The 26,135-nt window shown below is 48.9% G+C and overlaps 3 protein-coding genes across 5 annotated transcripts; 1 reads left to right on the top strand and 2 right to left on the bottom strand.

The window, feature by feature from the left end:
* The first annotated feature begins 216 nt into the window (after positions 1–216).
* PIAS3 (protein inhibitor of activated STAT 3) lies at positions 217–12,168 on the top strand. The gene is made up of 14 exons (XM_042439433.1): positions 217–257; positions 1,177–1,645; positions 3,013–3,097; positions 3,202–3,252; positions 3,528–3,618; positions 4,010–4,144; positions 4,418–4,523; positions 5,019–5,092; positions 5,549–5,709; positions 6,534–6,670; positions 6,860–7,028; positions 7,159–7,292; positions 7,870–7,907; positions 8,164–12,168. Exons 1-14 carry the CDS (start codon positions 246–248, stop codon positions 8,443–8,445), a joined length of 1,944 nt encoding a protein of 647 aa, XP_042295367.1. The 5' UTR covers positions 217–245; the 3' UTR covers positions 8,446–12,168.
* A 458-nt stretch (positions 12,169–12,626) lies between these two features.
* On the bottom strand, positions 12,627–17,942 carry NUDT17 (nudix hydrolase 17). Its single transcript, XM_042439437.1, has 9 exons — positions 17,577–17,942; positions 17,333–17,478; positions 16,485–16,607; positions 15,879–16,062; positions 15,638–15,663; positions 14,928–15,020; positions 14,708–14,806; positions 13,909–14,051; positions 12,627–13,124 (listed from the first exon to the last, which is right to left on the bottom strand). Exons 2-9 carry the CDS (start codon positions 17,426–17,428, stop codon positions 12,965–12,967), a joined length of 924 nt encoding a protein of 307 aa, XP_042295371.1. The 5' UTR covers positions 17,429–17,478; positions 17,577–17,942; the 3' UTR covers positions 12,627–12,964.
* Positions 17,943–18,032: 90 nt separating this feature from the next.
* POLR3C (RNA polymerase III subunit C) lies at positions 18,033–24,922 on the bottom strand. Of its 3 annotated transcripts, XM_042439436.1 has the most exons (16): positions 24,829–24,876; positions 24,373–24,500; positions 23,697–23,908; positions 22,518–22,773; positions 22,244–22,429; positions 21,929–22,017; positions 21,494–21,598; positions 20,808–20,900; positions 20,531–20,611; positions 20,386–20,437; positions 20,032–20,092; positions 19,614–19,764; positions 19,179–19,280; positions 19,014–19,063; positions 18,655–18,804; positions 18,033–18,405 (listed from the first exon to the last, which is right to left on the bottom strand). In XM_042439436.1, exons 3-16 carry the CDS (start codon positions 23,841–23,843, stop codon positions 18,327–18,329), a joined length of 1,602 nt encoding a protein of 533 aa, XP_042295370.1. In that variant the 5' UTR covers positions 23,844–23,908; positions 24,373–24,500; positions 24,829–24,876; the 3' UTR covers positions 18,033–18,326. The 3 variants fall into 3 exon arrangements, with proteins under 3 accessions (XP_042295370.1, XP_042295369.1, XP_042295368.1); XM_042439435.1 differs by lacking the exon at positions 24,373–24,500 and having other exon boundaries at positions 24,829–24,922; XM_042439434.1 differs by lacking the exon at positions 24,829–24,876 and having other exon boundaries at positions 24,373–24,765.
* Positions 24,923–26,135: the final 1,213 nt, after the last annotated feature.

Here is a 26,135-nt window from a genome sequence, read left to right as displayed (position 1 = left end):
TCACAATCCACCTACAGACACCTCCAATCCCTTCCTCCCTCAACTACCCTACCTCCATTCCTTCATTTCTTCCCCTCCCTTATTCCTTCTTTCTTCCTTCTCTTTCCCTCCCTTCTCCCCTCCTTTGCTTTTATTTATTTGCTCCAGTTTTTCGTTCCTCTTGTCAAAGAACAGGGATTTGGTTTCCATTTTGAAAGGGAAGGAGAGAGGAGGGTCTCTCTATCCCCCGAAAGACGGAGGGAGGAATGTGTTATCGTGTAATTATTATTGTCATTATCATTATTGTTATTTGATGACTTTTCCTTCCAGGGTTCTGTAGGAAGGGAGACGGTTTGTGTATTCAGCAGCTGAAATACAAGAAAGGGACCCCTTCCTGGTGGCTGAGAGAGAAGCTAAAAATGTGAATCAATAGTAGAGGTTGAGTAAATCCAGAGTTGTTTGCAGTGTAGATATATATATGTGTGTGTGTGTGCGCGCACATATTTGATTTTACCGCAGAACTCGACTTCGAGGATTGCCAAGAATCTGAGATGTTTTTAAACAAGGAGGAGCGGAAGGAGTCAAGTGAGAACCTGTAGCATTAAGCCCTTCCTTCTGGGGATGATGGGGGTTGCAGTCGAACTAGGGATCCATTGCCATGGCAGATAAAGTGGTGCCAAATTGAGTTGCTTCAGTAGATGCAGCCCTAGAAGGGTATAGCTGTATTTATCTGACATTTTCCGGGGTTGATGTGTTAGACAGTGCTGTAGGGAAATGATGGGACATAGAGTGCGGCGTTTGTTGCCAGAGATTGTTGATCACATTCCTTTGTGGTTAGCCAACAAAAGGAAGGGAGTGAACTGGATTGGAGAGTACCCAAGGCCACCTTCCTGGGAACTTGGGCAGAAGGAGGAGAAGAGAAGCGGTGGCTTCATGGGAACAGGAAAGGAAAAGAATACTTTGCTTTTGTAATGAATGAGAAGATGAATGAATGCCAAAGATGCGGCATTGTGTGTGCTGTAATTAGTGTGTGCTTAGTTCTGACAACAACCGTATCTGCTGAACATCTCCAGTTGCTGAATAAAGGTTTTCTGAGTTTTACTACTGAAGCCTGGGTTTCTGAACTGAAGGGGTTCCCTTGTGGTCCCTTCCAACTTCGCTTCTAACCCTGCCTTTGCCTTTCTTTCCTGCTTGTAGCACATGGTTATGAGCTTTCGAGTCTCTGAGCTCCAGGTGCTCCTGGGTTTTGCCGGCCGGAACAAGAGCGGACGCAAGCATGAGCTCCTCACCAAAGCCCTGCAGCTGCTGAAGTCCGGCTGCAGCCCGGCCGTCCAGATGAAGATCAAGGAGCTCTACCGGCGCCGCTTCCCCCGCAAGATCCTCACCCCTTCGGACTTATCCATGCTCCACTTGCAGGCAGGGGGGCAGTTGCCGTCGGCCACGGCGCTCACCCAAGGCGCCATGTGCCACCTGCCTTACGACGGCGGCTCGGTGGGCTCAGCTGTGCCGACCGGCATGCTACCCCCGGTGCCCATGTTGGGACCCAAACACGAGACGGACGTCCCGCACTTGTCTCCGCCGATCCACCCGGTCCATCCAGACGTGAAGATGAGGCGCTTGCCCTTTTACGACGTCTACGACGAGCTCATCAAACCCACCACTTTGGGTAAGTTCTCTTCCTATCCTGTCCTCCTCATTTCTAATGAGAAGGTTCTCTTCCTATCTGCTTTCTTCACTGTCCAGCCATACAGGATTGGGGCTTGTACTTTTAACTGGGGCACCACAGTTGCTTCCCAAAGCCGTGGTTTATTCTGTTGGAAAGACACCTGCGGAGTCTGGATGGCAGGGAAGCCTTTCTTTCACAACTGGGCCCCACATTCTTTGCATTCTTGGTCAGGGAAAGGAGAGGCCTGTTTCTCACCCTGCCATGGCATGGGAATTAGGGGCATGAAGCTGCCGGAGAAGGCAGGGGTTTGTCTTTTATGCCGCCTGATGACTCTCAAACCCAGCAGGATGCCAAAGTTTAGAAGCACCGTTTCGGTACTAAAAACTCAGAAACCTTCATCAGGAAAACGATAGATCCAGTCCGCTGACTTTTCATTGTCAGAACTGAGCAGCAAACTTGACAACCACATAATTCATTTCTATTTGCTTCCCCATGCCACCCCTTACTCTTGGTTGCCCCAACTAGACTGTGTCCCACAAATTACCTTGAGTTTATCTCCTTTTTGAGGTTATCTCAGCGCCTGGGTCTGAACGCACAGTTCTAAAACATTCCTAAAACATACCATCACTACCACGTCTCCCATTATTATATTATGGCAGGACAAAACATACGCAAACGCTGACATTGCCGTTTCCGTTCTTGTTTGGCAAGGGCTGGGGAGGACCCTCCGATTCAGTTGGCAGAGGTTTTAATGGTCAGGGCCCACGCATGTCTGAGCATGTCTTGAAAGCTAGGAAGAGTAGAAACCTACACACAGTGGTTTGTGTCTAGTGCCCACACATGCCCAGAATATATATTGGAAGCTGTGAGGACTAGACACTTGATCGTGGCTTTGATTTGTTTTTTAAAGGGAAGTCCCAATGTTTGTGTAGTGCCTGCAGACTAGGATCTTACTCTTTTTAAAAGCCCCTGTGTATTTGTGTCTTTGTACATGCACATGCCGTACCTGTACATGTCCAAGCACATGTACTAGCACTAGGAAACCTCCTCTTTCTTAAAAAGGAAAGACCTGTGTGTGTCTATATGTGTGGCTGTGTTTGCAGTGGGCTAAAGCTATGCTTGGATATATGGACTAGAACTTACTCATTCTCCCCCTGCCCTTTGGTTGAATCCATGGGTGCAGAATCTGTGGATATGGAGGGCTCGCTGTACGTATTTTATAAGCCACTTTGAGTCCCATATTGGGAGGAAGGGGGCAGGTAAAGCAAATAAATGAACATATATATGCTCCTTCCTTGGTTGGTCCCATTGGCTTGCAGGATTCCAAGAGGGCTAATGCCATACCTGTCTCCTTCATTCCTTTGCAGCTTCGGTGAACAGCCAAAGGTTCGAAGAGGCTCACTTCACCTTCGCCCTGACCCCTCAACAAGTACAGCAGATCCTCACTTCTCGGTAAGGGGGAATCTTTACCATGTAAAGCGAGAATGCTTTGAGAAAAATCAAGATCACACTTTTAAACCTAATTCTCCCTAATTCTTCTCTTTCTTTCCCCCCAGCGATATCTTACCTGGTGCCAAATGTGATTACACTGTGCAGGTACAGTTGAGGTAAGCAGAACAGAAATGATGTCTTTTCTGTGCTTTGCAGTCAAGACAGCTTCCACTTATGGCAGCCCTATGAACGAGAGACCTCCAAGTTACCTTGTGTCACCTGCTCAGATCTTACAGACTCAGGGCAGCCATAGCATCTTTGGTTGAATCATCCCACCTGAATGCTTCCCTGGCTCTCAACAGTTGCCTATCCCCTCTTCTGGTATGGATTTTCCACCTTATAGTGATCTTTCCTTCCTTACCCTTCTGGCTTCTCTTTTCCGCCTCCGCAGGTTTTGTTTGTGTGAAACCAGCTGCCCTCAAGAGGACTACTTTCCTCCCAATTTGTTCGTCAAAATTAATGGGAAACTCTGTCCTCTTCCGGTGAGTCATCCCCCAAATCCTTGGTGAAAGTTGAATGGTTCAGAAGGGAGAATCTTCCGCTCAGTGGTAGATCTTTGCACGCAGCGGTTTCTGTGTTGAACATTTGCAACCACTGCACTGCACTGACTTCCTTTTTCAGCTCTATCCCTGTCCAAAGGGTGAACAGATGTGAGATGATGGTTGCCATTTTGGAAGGGATATGCCTAGAAAAGGAGGTATTTGAGGTTGCAGTTTGGTGGGGAGTGGTGGTCCCTGACCCTCACGCATTTGCTAACGTTCATAACCATTTTGTAGCCACAGTTGTATAGTTGCCGGCTGATTGCCAACTTGGTTCTGAGCCTTGACCCATGGACTTCACCCTCTCCTTTCATGTTCTCTTCCATCCCCACAGGGTTATCTTCCCCCCACCAAAAACGGTGCAGAGCCAAAACGACCCAGCCGGCCCATCAACATCACCCCTCTGGTGCGGCTTTCGGCAACGGTCCCCAATACGATTGTGGTGAACTGGTCCTCCGAGTTCGGCAGGGTGAGTGTGCCTCTCTGGTTGTGGTCTTGCTCTGTCTCTCTCTTTTTAATTGTTTGAGCAGAATTATTCCGCCTCCTGTCCTGTCCTAGTGAGGCTGGGCTACATATATGTCTGCACACATGTGCATATATATCTGGACACCCAGCCCTTGTATTCTCTGCATTGTGTTTGGCTTGGCATGAGATGGGCTTCTTGGTGGCTACCCTGGGATTTCCTTTCCTAGAAGGGGTATTTCTCCTTCTGTGTGAATGACACTGGCTTTCCTCTCCCTAGAACTACTCCCTGTCTGTTTACTTGGTGAAACAGCTGACGTCGGTGACGTTGCTCCAGAAGCTGAGGGCCAAAGGCATTCGAAACCCAGACCATTCGCGCGCCCTGAGTGAGTTCTGCATCCTTTTATCTCTGTGTATCTGGTCAGACAGAGATAGAGAAGGATATGTGTCCTTGCATGTTGGATCTTAGTCAGATTGAAAGCCTGTCAGGGAGCATTTGTGGCTGAAGAGTGGGGTTTAAATACCAATGGAAAGGGCATCTATTCATGCAAAGCAAGGTGCCCGGATTTTGCCCATATCCTGCCCACTTCAGAGTAGTGTGGGATGCCCTGGAGATGGCTGTACATGGTGGTGGTGGTGGTGGTGGTGGGGTTTGGATGGTGATAAGCAGTGGTTTGTCTCACCTTGAAGAAGTGGAAATGCTACCATGTTAAACAAAAAGTCCACACAGATAAATGTGGGAAAACCTGTGGTGTGCGGGGTTTGTGCAGAATTCAGCCTGAGACCATCTGGCATGCAACTCTATGCTCTGCCTGTTACTACGCATAAAACACAGTGAATGTTGCTGGTACTTTTTAACACATGTCCTTCTCTCTCTTCAGTCAAAGAAAAACTGACCGCTGACCCAGACAGCGAGATCGCCACGACCAGTTTACGGGTTTCTCTCATGTGTCCGGTAAATCCGCAGACTTTGGGTTGCCCCTTTCATATCCTTTTCATAACACGAAGTACCAGCCTGTTTTAAAAACCCATGTATCAATTGCGTGCAGTTGCAAACAACAGTTATACACTTGGTCTTAAGGTATAGACATCCTTCTGTACAAAAAGATAGCATTTAGGAGGAGGTACTTGCCCAACATGGGCTCCCAAATAAGTGTTCAGAATCTATTGTTGACAATCTGTGTACAAATTCATAGAACCCAAGGACCATCCAGTGTCAAAGTGCATTAATTCTGCAGTGTAGATGGAGCCCTAGATGACTCTCTGTGTCCCTTTGGTACCACCAGTCAAGAACCCATTGGTCATTTTCTATGGGGAGCTAGATGGCACATAACCCCATAACTAAACGGCGCCTAACTCTTGCCTGCCTGGTTCATTCCTTCTCTTCTTGTTTCTCTTCTTCTGTTTCAAGTTGGGCAAGATGAGGTTGATCGTCCCTTGCCGCGCTTTCACTTGCACCCACCTCCAGTGCTTCGATGCAGCGCTTTACCTGCAGATGAACGAGAAGAAGCCAACGTGGACCTGTCCGGTCTGTGACAAGAAGGCTCCCTACGAGGCCCTCATCATTGATGGGTAATGCGGGAGAAGGTGTGGAGGCAGTGCCTCACTTCGCTTTTTCTGGTGCGGTGGGCCCTTTGTATTCACTGTGCCACGCTGGCTCTGATTTTGTCATATTGAGGAGGGAGCAAGCTTGTTTTCTGCTGCTCCAGAGACTAGGACCCAATGGAGCAATGGATGCAAGCTCCAGGAAAAGAGATTCCAGCTCAACATTAGGAGGAACTTCCTGAGAGTAAGGGCTGTTTGACAGTGGAACCTACTCCTTCCTTGGAGTGTAGTGGAGTCTCCTTCCTTAGAGGTCTTTAAACAGAGGCTGGATGGCCATCTGTCAATGGGGGTGCTTTGACTGAGATGTCCTGCATGGCAGAAGAAGGGGGTTGGACTGGATGGCCTTTGCAGTCTCTTCCAACTCTTTGATTCTATTATTCTAATGACTGAACTAAGCTGTAGGAAACTTTGACTATTTCAATGTCTTCATCTCCCACTTCAGTTATTGAAATTGTCTGTAATTATTATTTTGTTAATATTCAGCAGTAATTCTGGCAGCTCTTCCAACTACAGCTTCCCAAGTGGCTCTTGTGTTTCTAGATTCTGGGGGTTGTTGTTGAACCAAGTAACTTTTCCAAGCTCTGGCTAGCCACCCATTTGTGGATCTGGGCTTCCTTGTGAGTTGAGCTTGAACCTCAGAATTCTTTGCAGGGCACAGAAATGAAGGGAGTTTCAAATCTTGTATCACCACCAAAACCAGCGAGTGTTCTTGGACCAACGTCTCTGTTTTTAATCCCTCCTGTGTGTTTTATTTCTCTCTCTGTTCCCACTCCCGTTCTCCAAATCTCCAGGTTGTTTATGGAAATCCTCAACTCCGTCACAGACTGTGATGAGATCCAGTTCATGGAGGATGGCTCTTGGTGCCCCATGAAACCCAAGAAGGAGAACCAGGAGGTTTGCCAGCCATCTGCCTACAACGGGCTGGAAGGTAGGAGTACCTTTTGAGACTGGGTCCCTCATCCAAAACTCTCCAGCACAAGCAGGAGCGGTGGCAAGGACAAACAGTGGTGGGCCATCCTGCAGAGATGACAGTGGTTGCCATCTCCTGGGATGACTCAGTCTTCCTTGACTGCTGTGTCTATATGTCTCTACTTTTCTTCTTCCACTGTCTTTGCAGCTTCCCTGTATACGGTGGGTTCAGATGGGAAGCCGTTGGGTGAGAGCAAGAAGAAAGTGGAGGTTATCGACCTGACACTGGACAGCTCTTCGGATGAGGAAGAGCCCCCTGCCAAGAAGCATTGCCCCGTCACCACCGCAGCCATCCCATCGGCTACAGGACCCAAGGGGTAAGGGGGCTGCCGTCCTTCACCCTAGCAGTAGGGCAACCACAAAGTGTCCCAGTGCCACTTCGGCCTTTCGTTGGACAGAAAAGGAAAAAAGAGAGATTTGGGGGCTTACCTTGTTTTCTCCTTTCAGGGCCCTTAGTGCTGACCACCAGCCTTCCTCGGTGCTCCGGAGTCCCCCGATGGCAGCTGTGGGCAGCGACTACCTCTCCAGCCTCCCGATCCCCGACTACCATCCTTCCTACCAGGTTCCCTCAGACATTCAAGGTAATTTGGTTGGCTCAGGACCCACACTTACCAAAATCTTTGCTGTTGTTCTGCATCGTTGGAGGAGCTAAAAACTTGGATTTTGCCTCTAAAACACGGGTTGGGGAACCTTGGGACTACAATTCCCATGTCCCCTAGAAGTCATTGGGTGGCCACAAATGTGATTTGTTTTAAACTCCATGGGAGCGGTTGCGCACCAAGAGTTTGGCCTGAGGCATGACAGTAAGGACTGTTCAACAGTGGAACAAACTCCCTCGGAGTGTATTGGAGTCTCCTTCCTTGGAGGTCTTTAAGCAGAGGCTGGATGACCATCTATCAGGGATGCTTTGATTGTGATTTCCTGCATGGCAGAATGGGGTTGGACTGGATGACCCTTGCGGTCTCTTCCAACTCTATGATTCTATGATTCTAGGTCCCTTGAGGGGTTAATGCAGCCTCCTAGCCTTGCACCATTGCCCACCTCTGGGTTACAGGTTTCTCCCTTCCACATGCTCTCATGTACCCATTTCCTCTTTCAGTTCCTCTGGTATGTTCATTATTACTATTAAAGTCATTTCCCCCCTTCTCATTTTTCCAGGTCTGGATTTGTTTCCTTTCCTTCAAAGTGAAAACCAGGTACGTCCTATTTGACCTCTTAAGGGGAGGGCGTTCCATAACTCACAGCAGAAAAGGCTCTGGAATTACCTATTGTATTTTACATATAAGCTACTCAGGGGGTGTCCAGCCCATATGATTGTCCACCCCTGATTTAAACACTTAAAAACACATTTGGCACGCATGTGACACCCCCCATCAAATGACACGTCTGTTTGCATGTGTGTTTTGCCTTATGGGAAAGGACGTTTTTGCTCACGGCCTCCTTTTTCTCCAGCCACATTACAGCCCTTCTGTGATCACTTCTCTGGACGACCAGGACAGCCTGAGCCACTTCTTCCAGTACCGTGGCACCTCCCCGCACTTCATGAACCCCCTGGCGCCCGTGGTGGTGGGCTCCCACAGCACCGTCGGCTCCCCGACCAGCGGCCGCATCAGCAACGTGGTCTCCTCCTCCCCGACAACGACGACGCTGCGGGAGGGCCATGGCCACAGTGGTGCTGTCGGGGGCAGCCCCGTCTTGCCTGGTTGCCGGCCGGATATCATCTCTCTAGACTAAACCTGCGGGGCTGCTGATGCAAGACTCTTGGAGCATTCGGAGAGGGGCGAGGGGACATATCCGACCCTTGCAAGTTGAGAACATCTCCCCCTCAAAAAAAGAGCAAATTTCAGCTTTTTATTTACCAGCAAGTTCATGCGTTGGCAGCTTGGAAGGAGGCGAATCGAGCAAAAACCTTTGGTCCACATCCGGAGTTCTGTGATTCAGTGCACATTGGCCAAAGTTTTGTCTTGGTATTCAGTGGCAGGGAGATGCTTGTAAGCCTGGAGCAGCGTCAAGTGGAATTAAAAGCAAACAAACCCCAAATTTTGGTGTCGGAGGTTGAGTATCATCCCTCTGGTTTCGCGACAGAAAGAGCCACTTCTGTGCTCATCTGTATAATTCATCCAAGATCATGAATCCTCTTTTGTTTCCCTTGGCTATCAAGATCATGAGTAAGATTCAACAGGATTACAACGTGACCTTTTAGCACGGAGTGGAGTCAGCACCTTGATACATCTATATATATGTATGTATATATATTTAATCCACTTGTCTTCACCCCATGGCATTTACGAGACAGCATGGCCCCAAGCAGAAGGTTATCTTGGACCAGTTCGGTCCAGTGTAAGACAACTGTTTGTTTTTAGGTTTCACCAAACCCTATGATGGGGAGAGAATCGTGTCCGACGAAGATCTGAGTGGAAAGGTGCGTACAAATCTGCCAACCAGAGTTTCCAACTCTGCAAAATATTGACTGGATCTATTTTATTATCTTGGTGTGATGACACCCGCGTTGTTTGGAGGGGCAGCCGGTTGTGTGGGAGACTGTGATCCATGGCTGTTGGAAAGCAAGGAGCCATCGCAGGGACCCTTTTCTCCTTTAGCCCTTACATGTCCCATTGTGCTTTAATGTTGAAGGCACCTAGACAATAACAGTGGCTCACATGTGCATCGCAAGGACCCTATAACGGCTTTGCAAAGCATGGCCATGACAGGACATGGACGATTGCCCTGTTTTGTATCGGCTCATGAGAAAAACTAAACTGTGGCTGAGAGCAACAAGCCCAAAGAGAGGGATGCTGGCTTTAGAGGAAAAGAGAAACAGAAGCCAGATGTGGAAATATAAAACTTGGACCAGTGGAATAACGTAGTGAGAGGAGCGGTGGGTGCATTCCCTCCATCCACTAAGAAGCAGGCTCTTGGGGAAGAAATTTTTTGCCCTTTTTATGGGGTTTGGGGAGAAACGGAGACCTTGCCTCTTTCTTCCCATCATCTTCTCTTTCTCCTGCTTCCACAGTGAGCAGCTCCAGGCCCTGGGTTTGAAGGATCTCCTCTGCGAAGGCCAGGTTAGACGCAGTATTTTTGCCTTTACGAATGGTTTTTAAGCAAGTCCTCCACTAACTTCTCTGGTACTTGAGCGCTAGAAAAGAAAGCCCTGATGTGGAGAAAAGATTTGAGGGAGGAGGAGAGCCACCTTCAGACATGCGATGAAGATGGAGCCAAAGCCAGGGTCAAAGGGAAGAAAACACTTGGGCTGCCAGAACGTATTGGGAGCTTGCAAGGACTCCAGGGTTGCCTCCATCGCAGGTTGCTGGGTCCGTTCATTTGAGTATTACCGGAAGAGTGTAAAATTCATGCGTTCACAGTGTGCAGACCGTGACACGTGAGCCGTTATCTCCATGAAACCTGCTCTTCCATGGAGGGCACTCCCTTGATAGACCCTCCCTGGGATGTTTATGGCACCCAGCACCAGTATTTTCTCTCTCTCTGAGTTGTGCCGCCTTCCCTTGTGGTTTAGTACTAATGCAACCAAGGCAGGAAACCTTCTCCATATCACCCTCCGAACCCCATGATCTGCGTCTGGAGTGGGTTTTTCTCCTGTGGTTGCATTCGGTGACTCTGCCCAGTCTTTCCCAACAATGTGCTTTTTTAAAAGGAAGAAATGTGTAGGTGTAGGATTTCCACCACCTTGCTTTCCTCTTAAAGTATTTCCTATCTTGTACAGAGAATGAAAGATATATATAAATATATATATATTATATTATATTATATGATAATAATCTATATTTTCAGTTTTTGTACATAAGCAACTCCAAAGATCTTTCTGGTTTTTGCGTTGTTGTTGTTGTTGTTGTTTTTCCTTTCTGCTTCGAGGACTAAATGAAGGTTGCGCTTCCTCCCCGGACGTTTGTCGAAGTGGATTTGGGCGGAGAGGACGGACGGGGGGAGCGCATCGCCCATTGCACAACTTATTTATGTATTTAAGTGTATACTTTTTGTGTGCGCGCGTGTTTTTGGTTTGTAGCGGCTGCCTCTTCAGCTTTTGTTGTCGTTGTTGTAACCTGTGTCCCGTCGCATGTTTGCCAAGCTGCGGGGTGGATTTTTTGGGCAGCCCAAGTTGAGCACTTTTGCACCCCATTGATATGGGAAAAAAGGGAGGGAGAAGCCAAACCTGGCAAAGTATCTCCCGGTATCAAGCGGGGAATTAAATCTCTTCTCTGCCGTAAAAGGTTCCCCGGGGTTTTTAACGTGGACTTCAAGGGTTTAACTTTAACCTCGGCTTTAATTTTAAAGGTAAAGTTTAACTTGGAAGGTTTTGAATTCAGGCCACAGTGGAAGGAGCCAGACCCAGAGCAAGAAGTCATGGTGAGATGCATTTTGACACGGGGCTGTTAACACTGTTTCCCCCCGGATTTTACACCTTGTTTTAATGTAGATTTATTATGATCAACTGATCAAACATCTTACTTTAATGAGAACGTTTACTGGGTGAACGGTGGTGCCAGTTTTCCTCCATTCCTTGTTTCTTTTCAGCACCGCAAATGGATTTCTGCCAGCAATCTCCAGTGTGCAAAGCATCAAATTGGAACGGTGAAATCTGGGCCATTTAATGGTGGCAGATGAATCCAAATGTTCAGTTTAACTGGCCAGGAGTTAAATTCAATGAGACTTCAATGCCCAGCATTCCCAGCCAGCATGACAAGTGCTCAAGAAGACGGGGGTTTGTAGGGTATTGGAGGAAGGAGCAGTTACTTCCACCCTCCGCTTCTAAAAGTGCATGCCTTTGCCCTCTTTTCCATAGCCAAAATGTTCCAAGTGCTTTGGAAATGCGGGAAATGGACAGTGTGTAAGATGTGTGTCCAGTTGTGTTTTGTGCTTTGCTTTCAGAGAGGAGAAAACGGCTTTGCAAAGTCATTCCTTGGAAATGGGGCTTTCCTGGTTTGGGGTGGGTTCTCCCTCTCATTTCCTTAGAGGTTTTTTCCCCATCCGTTGTCATGCATTGTCCTTTTTTCCTCCTTGATTTTATTTTTCCTTATCCATTTCATGCATTGTCTGTTTTTACTCTCCGTTTCATCCCTCCTTCCTCATTCAGGAAGGAGGGATCCAAAACAAGTGGCCTGGCGAAGAAATTGCAAGCGACAGATACCCTTCAAACTATGTTTCCCATACCCAGCTTTGTTTTGTGGTGAGCAGTGAATTCTGCCTTTTGCTTTTGAATTCTCTGGGCTGCAGCTTGGGAAGCCATTTTAAACAGACCCCCTCATTCCACAATACAAGACTGTGTTTTAAAACTCATTCTCTGTGCCCCTTCCCCAGAACCGAAAGCAAAGGCCCGACTCAGCCGAGCGCCCTTCCTTTGCCTTTATTTATTCCGTCTGTCCGGCGCTTTGTCCGTCCGCTCGGACCTTGTGTATATGCAAAGTACGTTTTTAGAGAAAATAAAATTCGAAACAAAAAGTTGCACAAGAGCGGAGGTGGCATGGTTTGTGGCTACTCTTTCCAGGGCTGCCTCTCTCTTCTTCTCATTCCCTGAACCCTTTCCTTGCTAACGGTCGATGGGTTTGCAGTTCTGCAAAGAGGGCCATCGTTCCTGGAGGATGGGGAGCATGAGAAGCTACCGGGGTTGGCCTTTGGGCATCCTTTGAACCCGTCACTTTGGGGTGGGAATTCGGTAGCCCTTGGGATCTCCTTTGAGCCCCATTTCCTAAACGCCCCACACAAAACGACCCCCCGAAAGACTCATTTTTGGATGAATTTTGCTGGAATTCTCCATCACCTTTTACAGGGTGACTTTGGGCAAGGCACACTCTCTCAGCCTCAGAGGATGGCAGTAGGGGCAAACCCTCTCCAATGAAATTTGCCAAGAAAAACAACTGCCATAAGTTGGAAACGACAACAAAAACACATCAAGAGCCAGATGTTGCAAATAACATCTTGTATTAGAGCCAAAAAACAGTCCTTTTAACAAGGCCTCTTGATATCTTTTTGCAGCAATACTGCACAGGTCCTTTTTTAAAACAAACCAAGGAAGGATTGGGAATAAAATGAATCTTGTTGTGTTAATCCTTGAATGGGAAAGATGGAATTCATCCTTCAAAAACAGTGCCATGAATCCACCGCAAAAGGGAAGCGTAAACTTGGGTAGCCAAGGAAAGGGCCGAAATTCCCTGCCAAATAAAGTCGGAGCCGGTTGCCAACATTCCCCATATTCCGCAGGCTGCGGTCCGAGCGTTTGCTGACCAGCCTCGCGGCCGGTTCAGCTTGCGCCTCCCAAAGCCTCCAGCCACATCCGGAGGGCAAACTTGGTCCCGGTGCTGACCCGCTCTACGTCTCTCCCTTGGGCTGGCGCAGTGTTGAGGAACGTCGCGGTGGGAATTGGGACCGTTTTGGCACAGCCGTTCTGGAATTCAGTGATGCTGCCCAGAGAAGAAGAGGAGAGGTTGGATTGGTATTGAAGACAGGACTGACGGAGCATGGTGGCTATGGGTAAGTTATCATGAGGGTCCCCATGGGATTCCTTTGCCTTCCTAGAGGGGTCGATGCCACAGGTAAAAGGGGCCAAAACACCACATTTTAGCCTAAAGCTCAGCCACTTGCTAAGCTTTAGGGATTTCACTTACTCTAATGGCGGTAGGAAGACATACAAAATTTGGGAAGCCACCAGAGATGATCATGGTCTCTTGGAAAGATTGCATGCAAAAGAGGGCTGGATTGGCTCCAAGGTGCAACATCCTCACCAATGTATCAAAGGCATATATCATGTATGCCAAAATCCATGGATACTCAAGTCCCATTGCACTACTAACAGCAAAGTCTTAAATGTTCTGCGTTACGTTGAGATGGAACTTATGTTACCTACATATGGCTTGAACTGCAGTGGTTCCCAAACGTTGGTCCTCCAGATGTTTGGGACTTCAGCTCCCAGAATTCCTGACTGTTGGTCAAGAAGGCTGGAGCTTCCGGGAGTTGAAGTCCAAAATATCTAAAGGGCCAAAATTTGGGAACCAATGGCTTAAAGGCATGATAAGAAGCAATCTGGATTTGTGCATTTAACCTGCCTCCTTGTATTGCCCTGAGAGGCCTAGAAACTTGGAATGGCAATAAATGTCAAGTGAATGTAGAAGTGGAGACTGGACCGTGCGACTAGATGCAGGTTTTGCCTTGGTCCCAACATTTTCTGAACTTGTTATATATACGTACCTGACCATCGGTGGGATGTCTTCTGCCACCTTCCTCTGCCCCCCGGTGCCAATGCCATCCTCTGTGGCAGCGATGGCGGCCAGGACTTTGGGGTCTAGCCATGCGCAAGCGCTCACTTCAGCCTCACTGGGATTAAATCTTGTCTGAAAAGGGATATGAGAGATTATCCCTGCTTTTGGGTCCTTAAGGATCCCTAAGGATGCTGAGAGTTGCAGTCCAATACTATCCAGTGGGCTGTTAAGTGGCCTGGGTTTTTCAACCCACTGCAGCCTTGGTTAGAATTGTAGAATCGTAGAGTTGGAAGAGACCCCAAGACGGGCCCTGATCCAGTCCAACCCCTTTATTCTGCCATGCAGGAACTCTCAATCAAAGCATCCCCATTGACAGATGGTCATCCAGCCTCTGTTTAAAGACCTCCAAAGAAGGAGAGTCAAAGGCAGCATCTTCCACTGTCCAACAGCTCTTACCATCAGAAAGTTCCTCCTAACATTGAGCTGGAATCTCTCTTCCTGGAGCTTGCATCCATTGCTCTATTGTGTCACATTCTCTGGAGCAGCAGAAAACAAGCTTGCTCCATCCTCAATGTGACATCCTTTCATTATATCACCTCTTCACCTTCTCTTCTCTAGGCTAAGCATGCCCAGTTCCCTTTCCTCATAGGGCTTCATGGTTTCCAGACCCTTCACCATTTTAGTCTCCCTCCTCTGCACACATGGCTCCAGTTTTTCAGTGTCCTTTTTGAATTGTTTTGCCCAGAACTGGACCCAATATTCCGGGTGGTGCTTGATCAAAGCCTCACCTCTAGTTGCTGGTGGCTCTCGGGTGAACGCAGGAGCATGTAGACCACGACGTGGTGGTGAGTTGGCAGCCCACGGCTCAGCAAAGGGGGGTAGACGGACTGCAAAGCGGAGGAAGAGAAGGCTGGGTCAATTGGGGCGGTGGAGGTTAAATGCCATCTAGATGTTGCCCCTGCCCACCTCTAATCTTGGGTGGCATCTCTGGGATCATGGCTGTCTCACCTCCCAAAGGCCCAGCGTTTGCCAGGCGATCTCTCCGTTGCTCAGCCGCAGCCCTGTCTCCTCTTGCAGCTCCCTCAGCCCTGCGTCTAGCAACTGCAAAAAAGTTTGGAGAAGAATCCGGACGCTCCCACAATGCATCTAGGTTGGGCAGTACAGGTGAACCCTAAAACCTGTGTTTAAAAAGACCCAAATCTCTAAAAACTGGAGATTTGGCACAGAGAGAGTGCCTCTGAGCATTGGCAGGGAGTCTTCTTTCTTTGAGCCCCCAGACAGTTGGGCAAAGAGAACGGGGGGCAAACCTATCATCCCCCTTCCACCCTCCAGTTTAGAATATATATGTTTTTGAATATATAAATGGTGGCAAATGTGTGCCCTCCAGATGTTCTTGTTCCCAGAATCCTTCACCATTGGCCTTGCCCATTCGGGCTGCTGGGAGCTGCAGTCCAACAAGATTCAGAAAGCGACATGGTTCCTCTGTATGGAAGGTATGTTTAATACATTATTGTATGTACTCCCAATTGTTTTGGGAGCATGATCTCAATCTGTCGGTTCTCTGAGCTCCCATGAAGACTAGATTATTTGCATTCTGGATGGATAATTTGCATTCTCACCAGTTCTTCCCAGTTCAGACTGGGAAGGACTGGGGAGAAAGCAAACTATCCGAAACCCAGCTTCTGGGATGCTGGAGAAAGACCAACTTTTTCTCTTACCTGCTCATTCGGTTCGACATGCCCACCTGAAAGAGGAAAAGAGAGATCTCCAAGGATTTCGGAAAGCGTAGATTCTTATCCTAAGAATTCATTTCTTTCTTTAAAACAATCACATTAAAAGTAGCCTTTGTCACATAAAGGATCAGGCAAAGGCCCAAACTCCCCAGAATCTCCAAGCAGCCACCAAGGAGCCTTCTTTGCACCCCTTTTTCTGCTTCATCCTATTCTGGGCTTTCCTCACCTGGAGGGACCCAGACGTTGGGGAAGAGGCTCAACGCTTTGGAGCGCCGGGTCAGGAGGATCCTCCGGCCAGAGGACTGCAGGAGGACGGCCACACCGACGTCCACGCCTCGAACTTGGGTCTTTGCAGGGAGGCTGTCGGCTTGGTCCTGGCGCAAGAGCTTGATGGGGCAGAAGGAGGGCCTCTGGATTTGGGGAAAGAAAACACCTTGGATTTCTCAAGCGGCCGGAAGGGAAGATAGAGGTTCTCCAGCATCCATTGCTTGGCAAGGAAAACAACGTTCAGAAATGCAGACTGTGGACGTTTCTCCATAAAGTGGACAGAAGGAAAGATGGATGGGTGGATGGATGGATGGATGGATCAAGTGATAGGTATATGGATGGATGGATGGATGGATGGATGGATGGATGGATGGATGGATGGATCAAGTAATAGGTGGATGGATGGATAAATAGATGGCTGCATGGATGATGCATTTAAATAGATATATGTGTGGATGGGTGAATGGATCAATCAATAGGTATATGAATGGATGGACAAATGGATGGACGAATGAATGGATCAATCGATATCTGGATGGACGGATGCCTTCATTTCCAGACCAACCTTGAGGAGGACTGTTCTGGAGCCCAGAAACTCTTGATCAGAAATAAGGAGCCGGTTTTGGTCCAAGCCATAGTTCACCATTGAGGAATCTTCATGCGCTCTGGAGAAATGGCCAACGATGCTCTGGAAGTCACAGAGGTTAAAAAAGAAAGAGCGATGGTACAAGCTTTCCACGATCTAGTCGGAGTTCAGAAACTGTATTTGTGGACTACACCTCCCAGAATCCCCAGGTTAGTCTGCATTTCCCTATATAAGCCTGCCTAAGTTTAAGATCCTTGGAGAAGGCTTGGGAGTCTGTGTTTTCTGGGGCATGGGTTCTTTCACAGAAAATTTGGGATGGCAAAGGATTCATCCAAATGGAGACCTTTGAGGGAATCCAGTCTGACCCCAAATAAAAGGGAACTTGGGAATCTTGGTTCAAACCTTTAGATAAAATGATCGAACCAGCGCTTACTTTCAAAAAGTCTTTCCCAATGTATAATAATGTTTCTTTATATCCTTTCCACCAAAGTGTGGTACATCAGAACATATACAATAAAATACGTACAATAAAGAGCGAATGACAAAGCACCCTGCTACCGAACGCTAGAATACTAAAATAATATACTAATACACTAAAAGCATAGTTGGCATCTACTGCCAACCAGCTCTTGCTCTCAGTAAGTCCTTTGTAATGTTAGTTGGCCTTTCCTATCTTGCAACCTGAATCCATTTCAGCAGGAAAGAAAGTCTTCCACCTTCAGGTATTTGCAAAGGGCTCTTCCTATCCCTTCCTTTCACTCTTTTGCTGATCAATTCAGTTGTGCCTTTTAATGCAAAATCCTTGCCACCTGAATTTTGGCTCCTACCTGCTGGAAGCGGGCACTTTGTGGGCAGCTGTTCTCTTTGGAGAGATGCACCAATACCCTCCGGAGGGTCTCCATCCCTCCTTTGCCCACAAGCATGGATCAGTGAGCAAGATGTGGAAGCCACCATGCACCACTGGTCATGCAACCTGGAGAGGAAAAGAGACAGTAAATCAGTGTCTATTGGACTTCAAAGAGCTCCATTTCCTTTGCCAGCTTGGCCTCTTTGCATGCTGAGTGCATGCACCTTGCAAAATTGTAAAGTTTCTCCCTTTGGCTTGTGGCTTTTCCAGGCAGGGAATACATCCAGCAACAAGAAGCTGATGCCGGAAGAAAGAAAGACATGCGCATGGTTTTGGGAATGTGACAGCTTGCAACACTCCCTCTTCCTTCTGGAGGAGACATTGCAGGCACACAAAGAATGCATTTGCTCTGTATATGCAGCTCGATGCCACTTGGAAATGCTGCGGCTCCATCCTCTGGGAGCCTGAGATTTATAGTTTCGCAGGGTCTTGAGCCTTCTCTTCCAAAACAGAAACAACGCAACTTGACACCACTTTAACTGCGCTGGGCGCATGCTGCGATCAGAGATTTCTTAAACCAGCTCCCCAGGAAAGGAGAGGAGCAAAACCTGGGACATTCCCAGTTAATCCTCTGCTGTCTCACTTTCTCATCTGGTTTTAAAATGAAACAAAATACAAAATCCACAAAAGAGTGATGCCTTTATTACACCAACCGAAAAGCATACAATACACAACTTTTTTGCTTGTATAGCCCACAATTGGCTCTTCTGTCCAGCCAGAGGTCTCATGTTTGGACTGTTAGGATCCTCCTGGTACAGAAGGATCGAAAAGCGTGTCTGTGTTAGACTACATTGAAGAACAAACTCTTTCCGTCCAAAAGCAAGCATCTCTTCCCAGAAAATCTCCCCTTGCTCTTATAGTTATTTTCCCTTGTGAAAATAGGAAGATGCAGAGCCAGCCAAAAGAGGGTGGGTTCAGTGCTTGACGGTGCTGTTGACGTATGACTCCAAAATGAAGATTGTTTCGTCCACTTGGTTTTCGCTGGCATCGATCCTTTGACAAAAGGGGAAGAAAGAGAAGGCTTTTAGGGTTGCGTCCTTTAAATGGTTTTGATTCTAAGGTTCTAAGTGACTAAGCAGCTAATTTTCTTCAGTACAAATATCCTGGGAAAGTGTATCTGGGAAGGCTAGTTTCTCATCCAAAGACTAACCAGGGTTGACCCTGCTCAGCTCAGACAGGACCTTTGTGGGAATGCAGGGCATAAGAAATGAATGCTATTGGTTCCCCATGCCCAAGACTCACTTGTTGACGTTGCGCTTGAGGTTCTCCAGTTGTAGGCGTTCGGGGGCTGTGATCATCTCCTCGATCTCCTGCAGCTGAGCCTCCTCTGCTCCGGTGGCTTGCATGGATGCCAGGATGGCCTCCACCCGCTGGGACTTCTCCAGCAGGCGCCTGGAAGAAGGGGGCAAAGGCCGGCGGTCAGAGCCACGCAGGGCAGCTAAACTCAGGCCAGGCTCAGTGGCCGGCCAAAGAACTCATGAGCGTTCATAGGCAATGAAACTTGACTAGAAGAACTAGCGCTTCACATCAAGTAAGGCAAGCTGTGAGTCCTTCTTCTAACCCAACCAAGCCTTTGCCTCTTCAACAGGTGCCTCACTCACCGGTTCTCCTTGGTCTCATGCAGCCGCCTCTCGATCAGGTTGGCCACGCTCTGGAAAGAAAGGCACGAAAAGCTCTTCCAATCGGTTTCTTTACCATGGATGGATCCACAGGGAAAATAAGGCTATGTGTCATTGGGAAGGAGCACGAGGCAAAGGGATACCTGCCTTATAACAACGGTGGAGGAGCATCCGGGCAGAGGCCAAAGTGTTGACAGTGTAGAGGTAGAAAGTCCGGGAAGGAGCATGGTCGGGCGTCTTGGGGATCTCCTGCATTGGAAGGAGAAGGGCTTTGTGAGTTCCACCATAACAGACAAGTGGCCTTTGAAATTATTTGGGGTGCTTCATGGAAATCTAGATGTTGAACTCCCATCTTCATATACTAATGAAATGGGCAAACGGTGACTTGAGAATGGTTTGCAAAGAAGATTAAATCCTACAACAAATGCTGCTTATTAGCTCCTTCTGGTTTGTTCACGTTTCTTTTACTTAATTTGAATCCATAGCTGGTCAGGGTTTGCAAGCTTTGCTTTGCAGTAACAGCTTAGGTTCTACATAGCTCCTTTTGCTGACCTGGACCATTCTTGGCCATGAAACCCTTACCTGTAGGGCTACGATATTAGCTGACAGCATTTTGTACATCATTTCCTTGGCTTCCTTGGCAGGGATCATGGCAAAGTCTTCTATCTGTTTCTGTTCCAGATGCTTCTTCCTCAGGAGCAGACGGAAGATCCGAGCGCAGCGTGATCCAAACCTTGAACAGGGAGGAAAGGAAGCCTACTGTTTCAGTGGAATCTCTTTTCTTGGCATGTGAACCCATTGCTCCATGTTCTAGTCTGTGCAGCAGTGGAAAACACGCTCCCTCCATCTTCTCCATGATATCCCTTCTGATATTTTAAGATGGCGCTCTCATGTCATGCTCTATCATGCTGCACATGCACCAAACCCGCCCAGTTGGGCATCCTTCACTCATCCGAAATAAAGTCTGGCACCTTCTCCAAAGTCACCAGCTTCTCTTTACCTTTCCTGAACGATCGATTCCAGCGTCGCGGTGGCCAGACATGCCAGGGCTTTGTGAAGGTCTGTTTGGGAGAAGGTTACGGAAAAACTGGAGGAGAGGGTAAGGAAGGGGTGAAATTTTGGTCAGAAGATAGAATGAAGCTCAGAGAGCCCTGCAGCTTCATTCTCCTTCATATCCATCCTGGATAGTTGTGTTTTACATCTGGCAGCAGAGAGTCCATGTGCCATGGATCCAGCTTTCTATGATGAGCAAATGGTACAGAAACGATGGTGCATCCTTCTAAATGGCCAAAATGACTTCCATGTGTTTATAAGATCAGACTCTCCTGATACATTTGAGCCAGAAAAAGGATACTGATCACATACATCCCACCGCCGCTTTCGCCCGATTTCCCAACAAACTGCAGCTATTGGGAGAATAAAAGACCCAAAATCAGACCATGTTTGTTAGGTTTGAGAAAGAAGAGAGTATAATCGAAACCATTAGGTAAAGTTCTTACCGGGTCATCTGCTAAAAGCGTAAGATATTGATCGAGGATCTGCTTGGAAATGTTGTAGCCGGCTGGGAGCGACCGGAATATCTTATTTTAAAGACATTGGGAAAAGAAGTTATAGGTTTCTTGTGGATATTTAGAGACTTTGAAGAGTACGAAACGCAAGCAAACCAAGTGAGTTGACATCCTGCAGGAGTCTTTCGTTCCTGGCGCTGTGTCACCGAGTTGCCAAAGCCCAACTCCTTCCCCTGCGCACAGAGCTAAAGGCCAAGGCAATGCTCACCTCATTGGATGAGAGAGGCTGCGTGTAGGGAGCGTTGGAAGAGGTGGTGACTTCGCTCATCCGCAACATCGTCCGCACAATTTCACTGCTGGTCTGTCGGTGAGAGAGGAAGGAAAGAGAGTCTGTGGTCAGAATTCATTAGATCAGCTGCTGTGAAGTTACTATGCAGTGGAGTCAACAAAGATGCACAACCAGGACTGATGCACAAAGGGACACTGGCTAGACAGTGATGTCCAAACTCTGGCCCTCCAGGTGTTTTGTACTTCAGCTTCCAGAAGCCTCAGCCATCTTGACTAATGGTCTGGGATTCTGGGAGCTGAAGTCCAAAACACCTGGAGGGCCAGAGTTTGGACATCACTGGGCTAGTAGGGAATGTCAGTGTACATTGCCTAGAGACCAATATGCATCAGAGCATTCTTACTGGCATGCTGTTAAACATCTTTGCAGTTCACTAACAGGATTCCTTAGTGCCTCTGCTGCGCATGCAAAGGTATGTAACCCTGACTGAGAGAGGATTCCAGCCAGAGTTCTTCCTCTGCCTGGGTTGTGCTGCATGGAGAGAGAAGGCAGGGGTCCCCATGGCCGGGCCTTTCCCCACTCAGGACCTGTAAAACTCATGCCAGTGAGGAAGAACCAGCCTTTGGAAGCACAAATGGGAAGATGTCTGGGAGAGACCTTGCACGGACCTGGTCCATTCTGTTGGCCACAGCGCTGACAATGGCTTGGTCCCGGAAGTGCTGGTGGAAACGATCAATGTTGACTTGCCAGTAGATCCCGTCATCCGGTGGAGCCTGAATATTGGGGAGAGAGTCGAAGGCAGAGTAAATCCACAGCGCTATATAAATAAAGCATAATAATAATAATAATAATAATAATAATAATAATAATAATAATAGAGAACCCAGTTGCACTGAGCTGGAGGTGAGTGTGAGCTGCTAGCATTTCATGATCCCCCCCAATATACCCCAACCGTGAATCTGTGATTGAAAAGTCTGGAGTGTATGGATACATCCTACTATTCAAGAAAAGAACAAGCAAACAAAGGGATTCTGGAGCATTTTTAAGCTGCGTGGTGTCCGTTCACAAAGAGAGCTCCCTGCCCAGGTCAGTGGCCTCAGTACCTCCTCACTGTCCGCCTCCTGCTTTGCCCGCTTCGCCTTACTTCCGCCCTCATCTCCGCCGTTGTTGGAGTGTCTCCTCTTCCCTTTCCCTGCGGGCCAAAACACAAGAATTTGCCTGTCAAGGAATAGAGAGGTGACAGTCTAAACCAGGGGTGAGCAAACTGCAGGCACAGATTGCGTATGGCTTCCTGGGGCCATTTTTGTGATCCCAGGGAACAATCTCCCCATTTCCCCCCAATGCCCTGCGAGGGGCTTTTCACCACATTTTGTGCCTTCATTCACCCAATTAAAGGGCAGCCCCTGTTGTCTCATTACCTGTGAGGGTCAGTTTTGGAACCACATACATGTCCTTCTCATTAAATACCAACGTCGGGGCAGGCGGACGCGGGCCATCCGAGGGCTCTTGGTTTTCGGGGGCTGAAGGGCATCGTTGGACAAAGTGAGTGTCAGCCAAGTGCACAAAGGTGTTGGAGACTTCGCTGTAATCCATCGTTTTGCCCTCTGCAAAAAAAAGCAAACGCAGTCCTTTGACCTGGCCTGAGTTCTAGGTCTCCCCAAGAAGGAATGAACCCCTCTCCCTTTGGCTCACCCTCCATCGTTTCGGTCAGCCGGTCAGCCACCTTCTTCACCACGGCGCTCATGGTCATCTGCCCATTGAGCAGCAGCTCCTCCACGATCAGCTCCCCCGTGTCGCTGTAGAGGGTCTTGGCTGTGTAGATGTACCGGGGATAGCGGAGGATCCGGAGGACGCGGCTGCACTGGGCCTCGTACTCCACCAGGCCTCGCTTCTGCAGCCGGTACGTCACCATGTTGTGTTGGATCAGGACGCAGAGGGCCTTCCGGACCTGCGAAGGAAAAGACACCAGGCTTGCGTATGGATAGCCACGGGTTCCTGTCCCATCCTCCAGAACACAGCGCTTGCCAGACCCAGCGATTCAAACAACAAAGTGGCTTGGAAAAAGCCGTGCGGGACATTTCATCTCTTGCCTGCTCTGCCTGCTCTTTGGTGACTATGGAGGCTTCTCTAAAATCTCCAGCCACTGGGACACACTGGCTAATGACAGCATCACTGAGATGGAAGAGACCGCAAGGGCCATCCGGTTCAATCCCCTGCCATGCAGGAAATCACAATCAACGCACCCCCAACAAATGGCCACCCAGCCTCTGTTTAAAAGCCTCCAAAGGAGCATCTTCCTCTGTCAAACAGCTCTTACTGTCAGGAAGTTCCTCCTAATGTTGAGCTGGAATCTCTTTTCCTGGAACTTGCATCCATTGCTCTGGGTCCTGTTCTCTGGAGCAGCAGAAAACAAGCTTGCTCCCTCTTCAACATGACATCTTTTCAAATATTTGAACAGGGCTATCATATCACTTCTTAACCCTCTCTTCTAAACATACATAGCAGCTCCCTAAGTCTCTCCTCATAGGGTTTCATGGTTTCCAGACCCTTCAGCATTTTGGTCACCCTCCTTTGGACACATGGCTCCAGCTTCTCAGCGTCCTTTTGAATCATGGTGCCCAGAACTGGACACGATATTCCAGGTGGCAGAATAGAGTGGCACTATGACTTCCCTTGATCTAGACACTATACTTCTATTGCTGCAACCTAGAATTGCATTGGCCTTTTTAGCTGCTGCATTGCACTGTTGACTCATCTTCAACTTGTGGCCTACTACCAAGACTCCTAGATGCCTTTGGCCGAAGCAGGTTCTCCAGCGCAGAGCCACTTATGCCTTCTCTCCATGGCTGCCCTGGAAAGCCCTGGGGATACCTGGTCGAGGGGCATCCCAGCGTCGTGGGCGATCATCCTGAGGGGCTGGCCCCCTGTGCGGATGAGGTGCGTCCCAATGGTTTCCACAATCTCCCCAAAGTGTTCGCGGAGGAGCAGGGAAGAGAGCTGGGTCTCCGCTTGGGTCATCTTCTTCCCAGGCAGCCACACCGCTCCGGCTTCTGCCTTCTTCTTCTTCTTCCAATCCGGGAATTCTGGGAAGGAGAACGCGACAGGTTTGCCGTTAAGTCAGAAACAACCCGACACAACAACCATCTTATATACGCAAACATTGTTATAATAATGATGATGTCCAGGAAACAATCCTCCATGACCTCCCACTCGACCGATAGGGATATAGCCCTGTCTGCCCCAAGAAGCCTCCCTTCGGCTAGGCTTATTTTAACTGATTTTTAATCAGCATTCTATAATCTCATTGTTGTTGTTGTTGTTGTTGTTGTTTTCAGGTGGAGGGGACAAGCGGATTGTGTCGCTTTGGTGTGTTTTAGTGATGTATTTTTGTTGTCGTGGAACCTAGAGGCGGGATATAAATAGTTTATTATTATCATCATATCATATCCTTATATTATATTATTATCATATCAAATATACTATATTATTATATTAAATTATTATCTATTATGATATTACATTATAATTCATTCTAATCTCTCCTTACTTTATGTAACTACAACTAGAAAACTGCTGTCATTTTAACAGGTTGAGTTTCAAAGCACTGATCTCTCTCTATTTGCTGAGAGTGTGCCTTGTTCCATCGTCTTCTGCTCCTGGAAGCCGCCTGGACTCCTGCAGCAGAAAGGCGGGCTATAAGAATAAAGCTTCTTCTCCTTTCACTGAGCCACCTGTCCTGGGTGCATCTGCACTGCAGGGTTAATACAGATCCACGCTGCTTTCATTCCTATCCCGGGGAACTCTGGGAACTGTAGTCCGGCAGTTCGTTCCAGACCAGGCTGGGTGCTTCAACCGAACTACAACTCCCAAGATCCCACAGGAAAGCGCCGTGACGGTTGTAGTGGCGCCCTCTCCCTGGCTCTGGGGTCGCGGCCAGCCTCCCTCCCTCCCTTCCCCGGATCTAAAGGGCCCCACAATCCCCCGATCCCCGGCCTTGTCCTACCACTAGGCCTCAAGCCTGCCTCGCGGCAACCATGGCAACCGAGCTCCCGGGGCCACTTCCGGGTTGGAGGCGCTCCTGCTGTTGCCCCGCCCCCTTTCCCCTTTTTCCTCATTGGCGGCGCGCAGAGGTCGGACCGGAAGTGAAGCGAGGACGACGAGCGGGGCGGCTAGAGCGTCTCCGGGCTTCCGGGTGTCCGCTCTAGGCTCATCACAACGCTTTGGCATTCCCAACGTTTTGGATAAAAGGGAGAGTCAAGGGCCCCCAACTTTCTTCCTCTCTTCTCTCCCCCCCTTAAATATCAACTCAGCCGCCCTCACTCTCCACATTCACTGCCCTGAAGAATACATGGTGTGTGTATATCTATATCTATCTATCTATATAACACATATATTGCCCTCCTTATCCACAGGTTTATTTCTCCCGGGATTCAAGCATCCGCTGCTTGAAAATATGTCCTGACTATACAGACAAGCGCAGAGCCCTCTCCTTCTCTCTGAAACCCCTTCAAACCAGGAATGCAAACTCTGACATGTTAACCCCCCCCAGAGCCCCCCAACTGCCCTCTTCCTCTGGCCTTTCCCGCCCCAGGAACCCCTTGGAGCCCCCAAACCTTTCCATGACCCCCCAATGATGAGCCTCAGCCCCTCCATCCCCCCATGGACCCCCAATGGACCTCGAGTCCCTCCTTCCCTCCCTGGAGCCCTCCATCCCCCAGTCCCTTCTCTCCCCCGGAGCCCCTCTCCAGCCCCCAGCCCTCCCCACCCCACGATGCCCCTTACTCTGCCCCCAGCCCTCTCTATGCCAGCCTCCTGGCGCCCCCCAACTCCCCTTTTGGGCCCCTAGAGCCCCCAGACCCTTCCTCCCCCCCAGCCCCCCTGTTGCCTCTTTACTGTCCACCCCTGGAGCAGGACCCTCCCCACCCCTTATGATGAGACCCCTGGAGGCCCCTAGTCCTGCCCCCGATCCTTCCCATCCCCTCCAGAGACCCCCAGCCCCTCTTTGGTCCCCCCTGGAGCCCCTGCCTTCCTTACCGGGAGCTTGGGCTGACCTCTCCCTTGCAGCTGTGGCAGAAGAAGCGGTGCTGGGGGACGGCGGTGGGCGCCGCGGCCGAGGCCTCCGCCATCTTGCCTGCGCCCCTCCGAGACCCTTCTCCTCTCCGACGAAGGAGCGACGCCGAACCGGGGAACACCACCGAGTCCCGTCCCGGAGCCTAGAGCGGACACCCGGAAGCCCGGCAGACGCTCTAAGCCGCCCCGCTCGTCGTCCTCGCTTCACTTCCGGTCCGGACCTCTGCGCGCCGCCAATGA

This window comes from Sceloporus undulatus, chromosome 9 (genome assembly GCF_019175285.1).
Source record: "Sceloporus undulatus isolate JIND9_A2432 ecotype Alabama chromosome 9, SceUnd_v1.1, whole genome shotgun sequence".
In the NCBI taxonomy this organism is placed as follows: Eukaryota; Metazoa; Chordata; class Lepidosauria; order Squamata; family Phrynosomatidae; genus Sceloporus; species Sceloporus undulatus.
Note: the sequence above shows the minus strand (reverse complement) of the source record. Positions and strands in the feature narration are given on the sequence as shown.

What these genes read in the sequence shown, in the direction of transcription:
- POLR3C (XM_042439435.1), bottom strand. Translation starts at nt 23,843, where the DNA reads ATGACCCAAGCGGAGACCCAGCTCTCTTCCCTGCTCCTCCGCGAACAC. An exon ending in CATGAGACCAAGGAGAACCG is followed by an intron (nt 18,805 to 19,013) that starts GTGAGTGAGGCA and finishes CCCTTCTTCCAG; the next exon opens with GCGCCTGCTGGAGAAGTCCC. An exon ending in CTCAAGCGCAACGTCAACAA is followed by an intron (nt 18,406 to 18,654) that starts GTGAGTCTTGGG and finishes CTTTTGTCAAAG; the next exon opens with GATCGATGCCAGCGAAAACC.
- NUDT17 (XM_042439437.1), bottom strand. Translation starts at nt 17,428, where the DNA reads ATGCTTGTGGGCAAAGGAGGGATGGAGACCCTCCGGAGGGTATTGGTG. An exon ending in CCAGAACAGTCCTCCTCAAG is followed by an intron (nt 16,063 to 16,484) that starts GTTGGTCTGGAA and finishes CCCCAAATCCAG; the next exon opens with AGGCCCTCCTTCTGCCCCAT. An exon ending in ATGTCGAACCGAATGAGCAG is followed by an intron (nt 15,021 to 15,637) that starts GTAAGAGAAAAA and finishes ACTTTTTTGCAG; the next exon opens with TTGCTAGACGCAGGGCTGAG.
- PIAS3 (XM_042439433.1), top strand. An exon ending in GGGTTTCTCTCATGTGTCCG is followed by an intron (nt 5,093 to 5,548) that starts GTAAATCCGCAG and finishes TTCTGTTTCAAG; the next exon opens with TTGGGCAAGATGAGGTTGAT. An exon ending in GAGGCCCTCATCATTGATGG is followed by an intron (nt 5,710 to 6,533) that starts GTAATGCGGGAG and finishes CCAAATCTCCAG; the next exon opens with GTTGTTTATGGAAATCCTCA.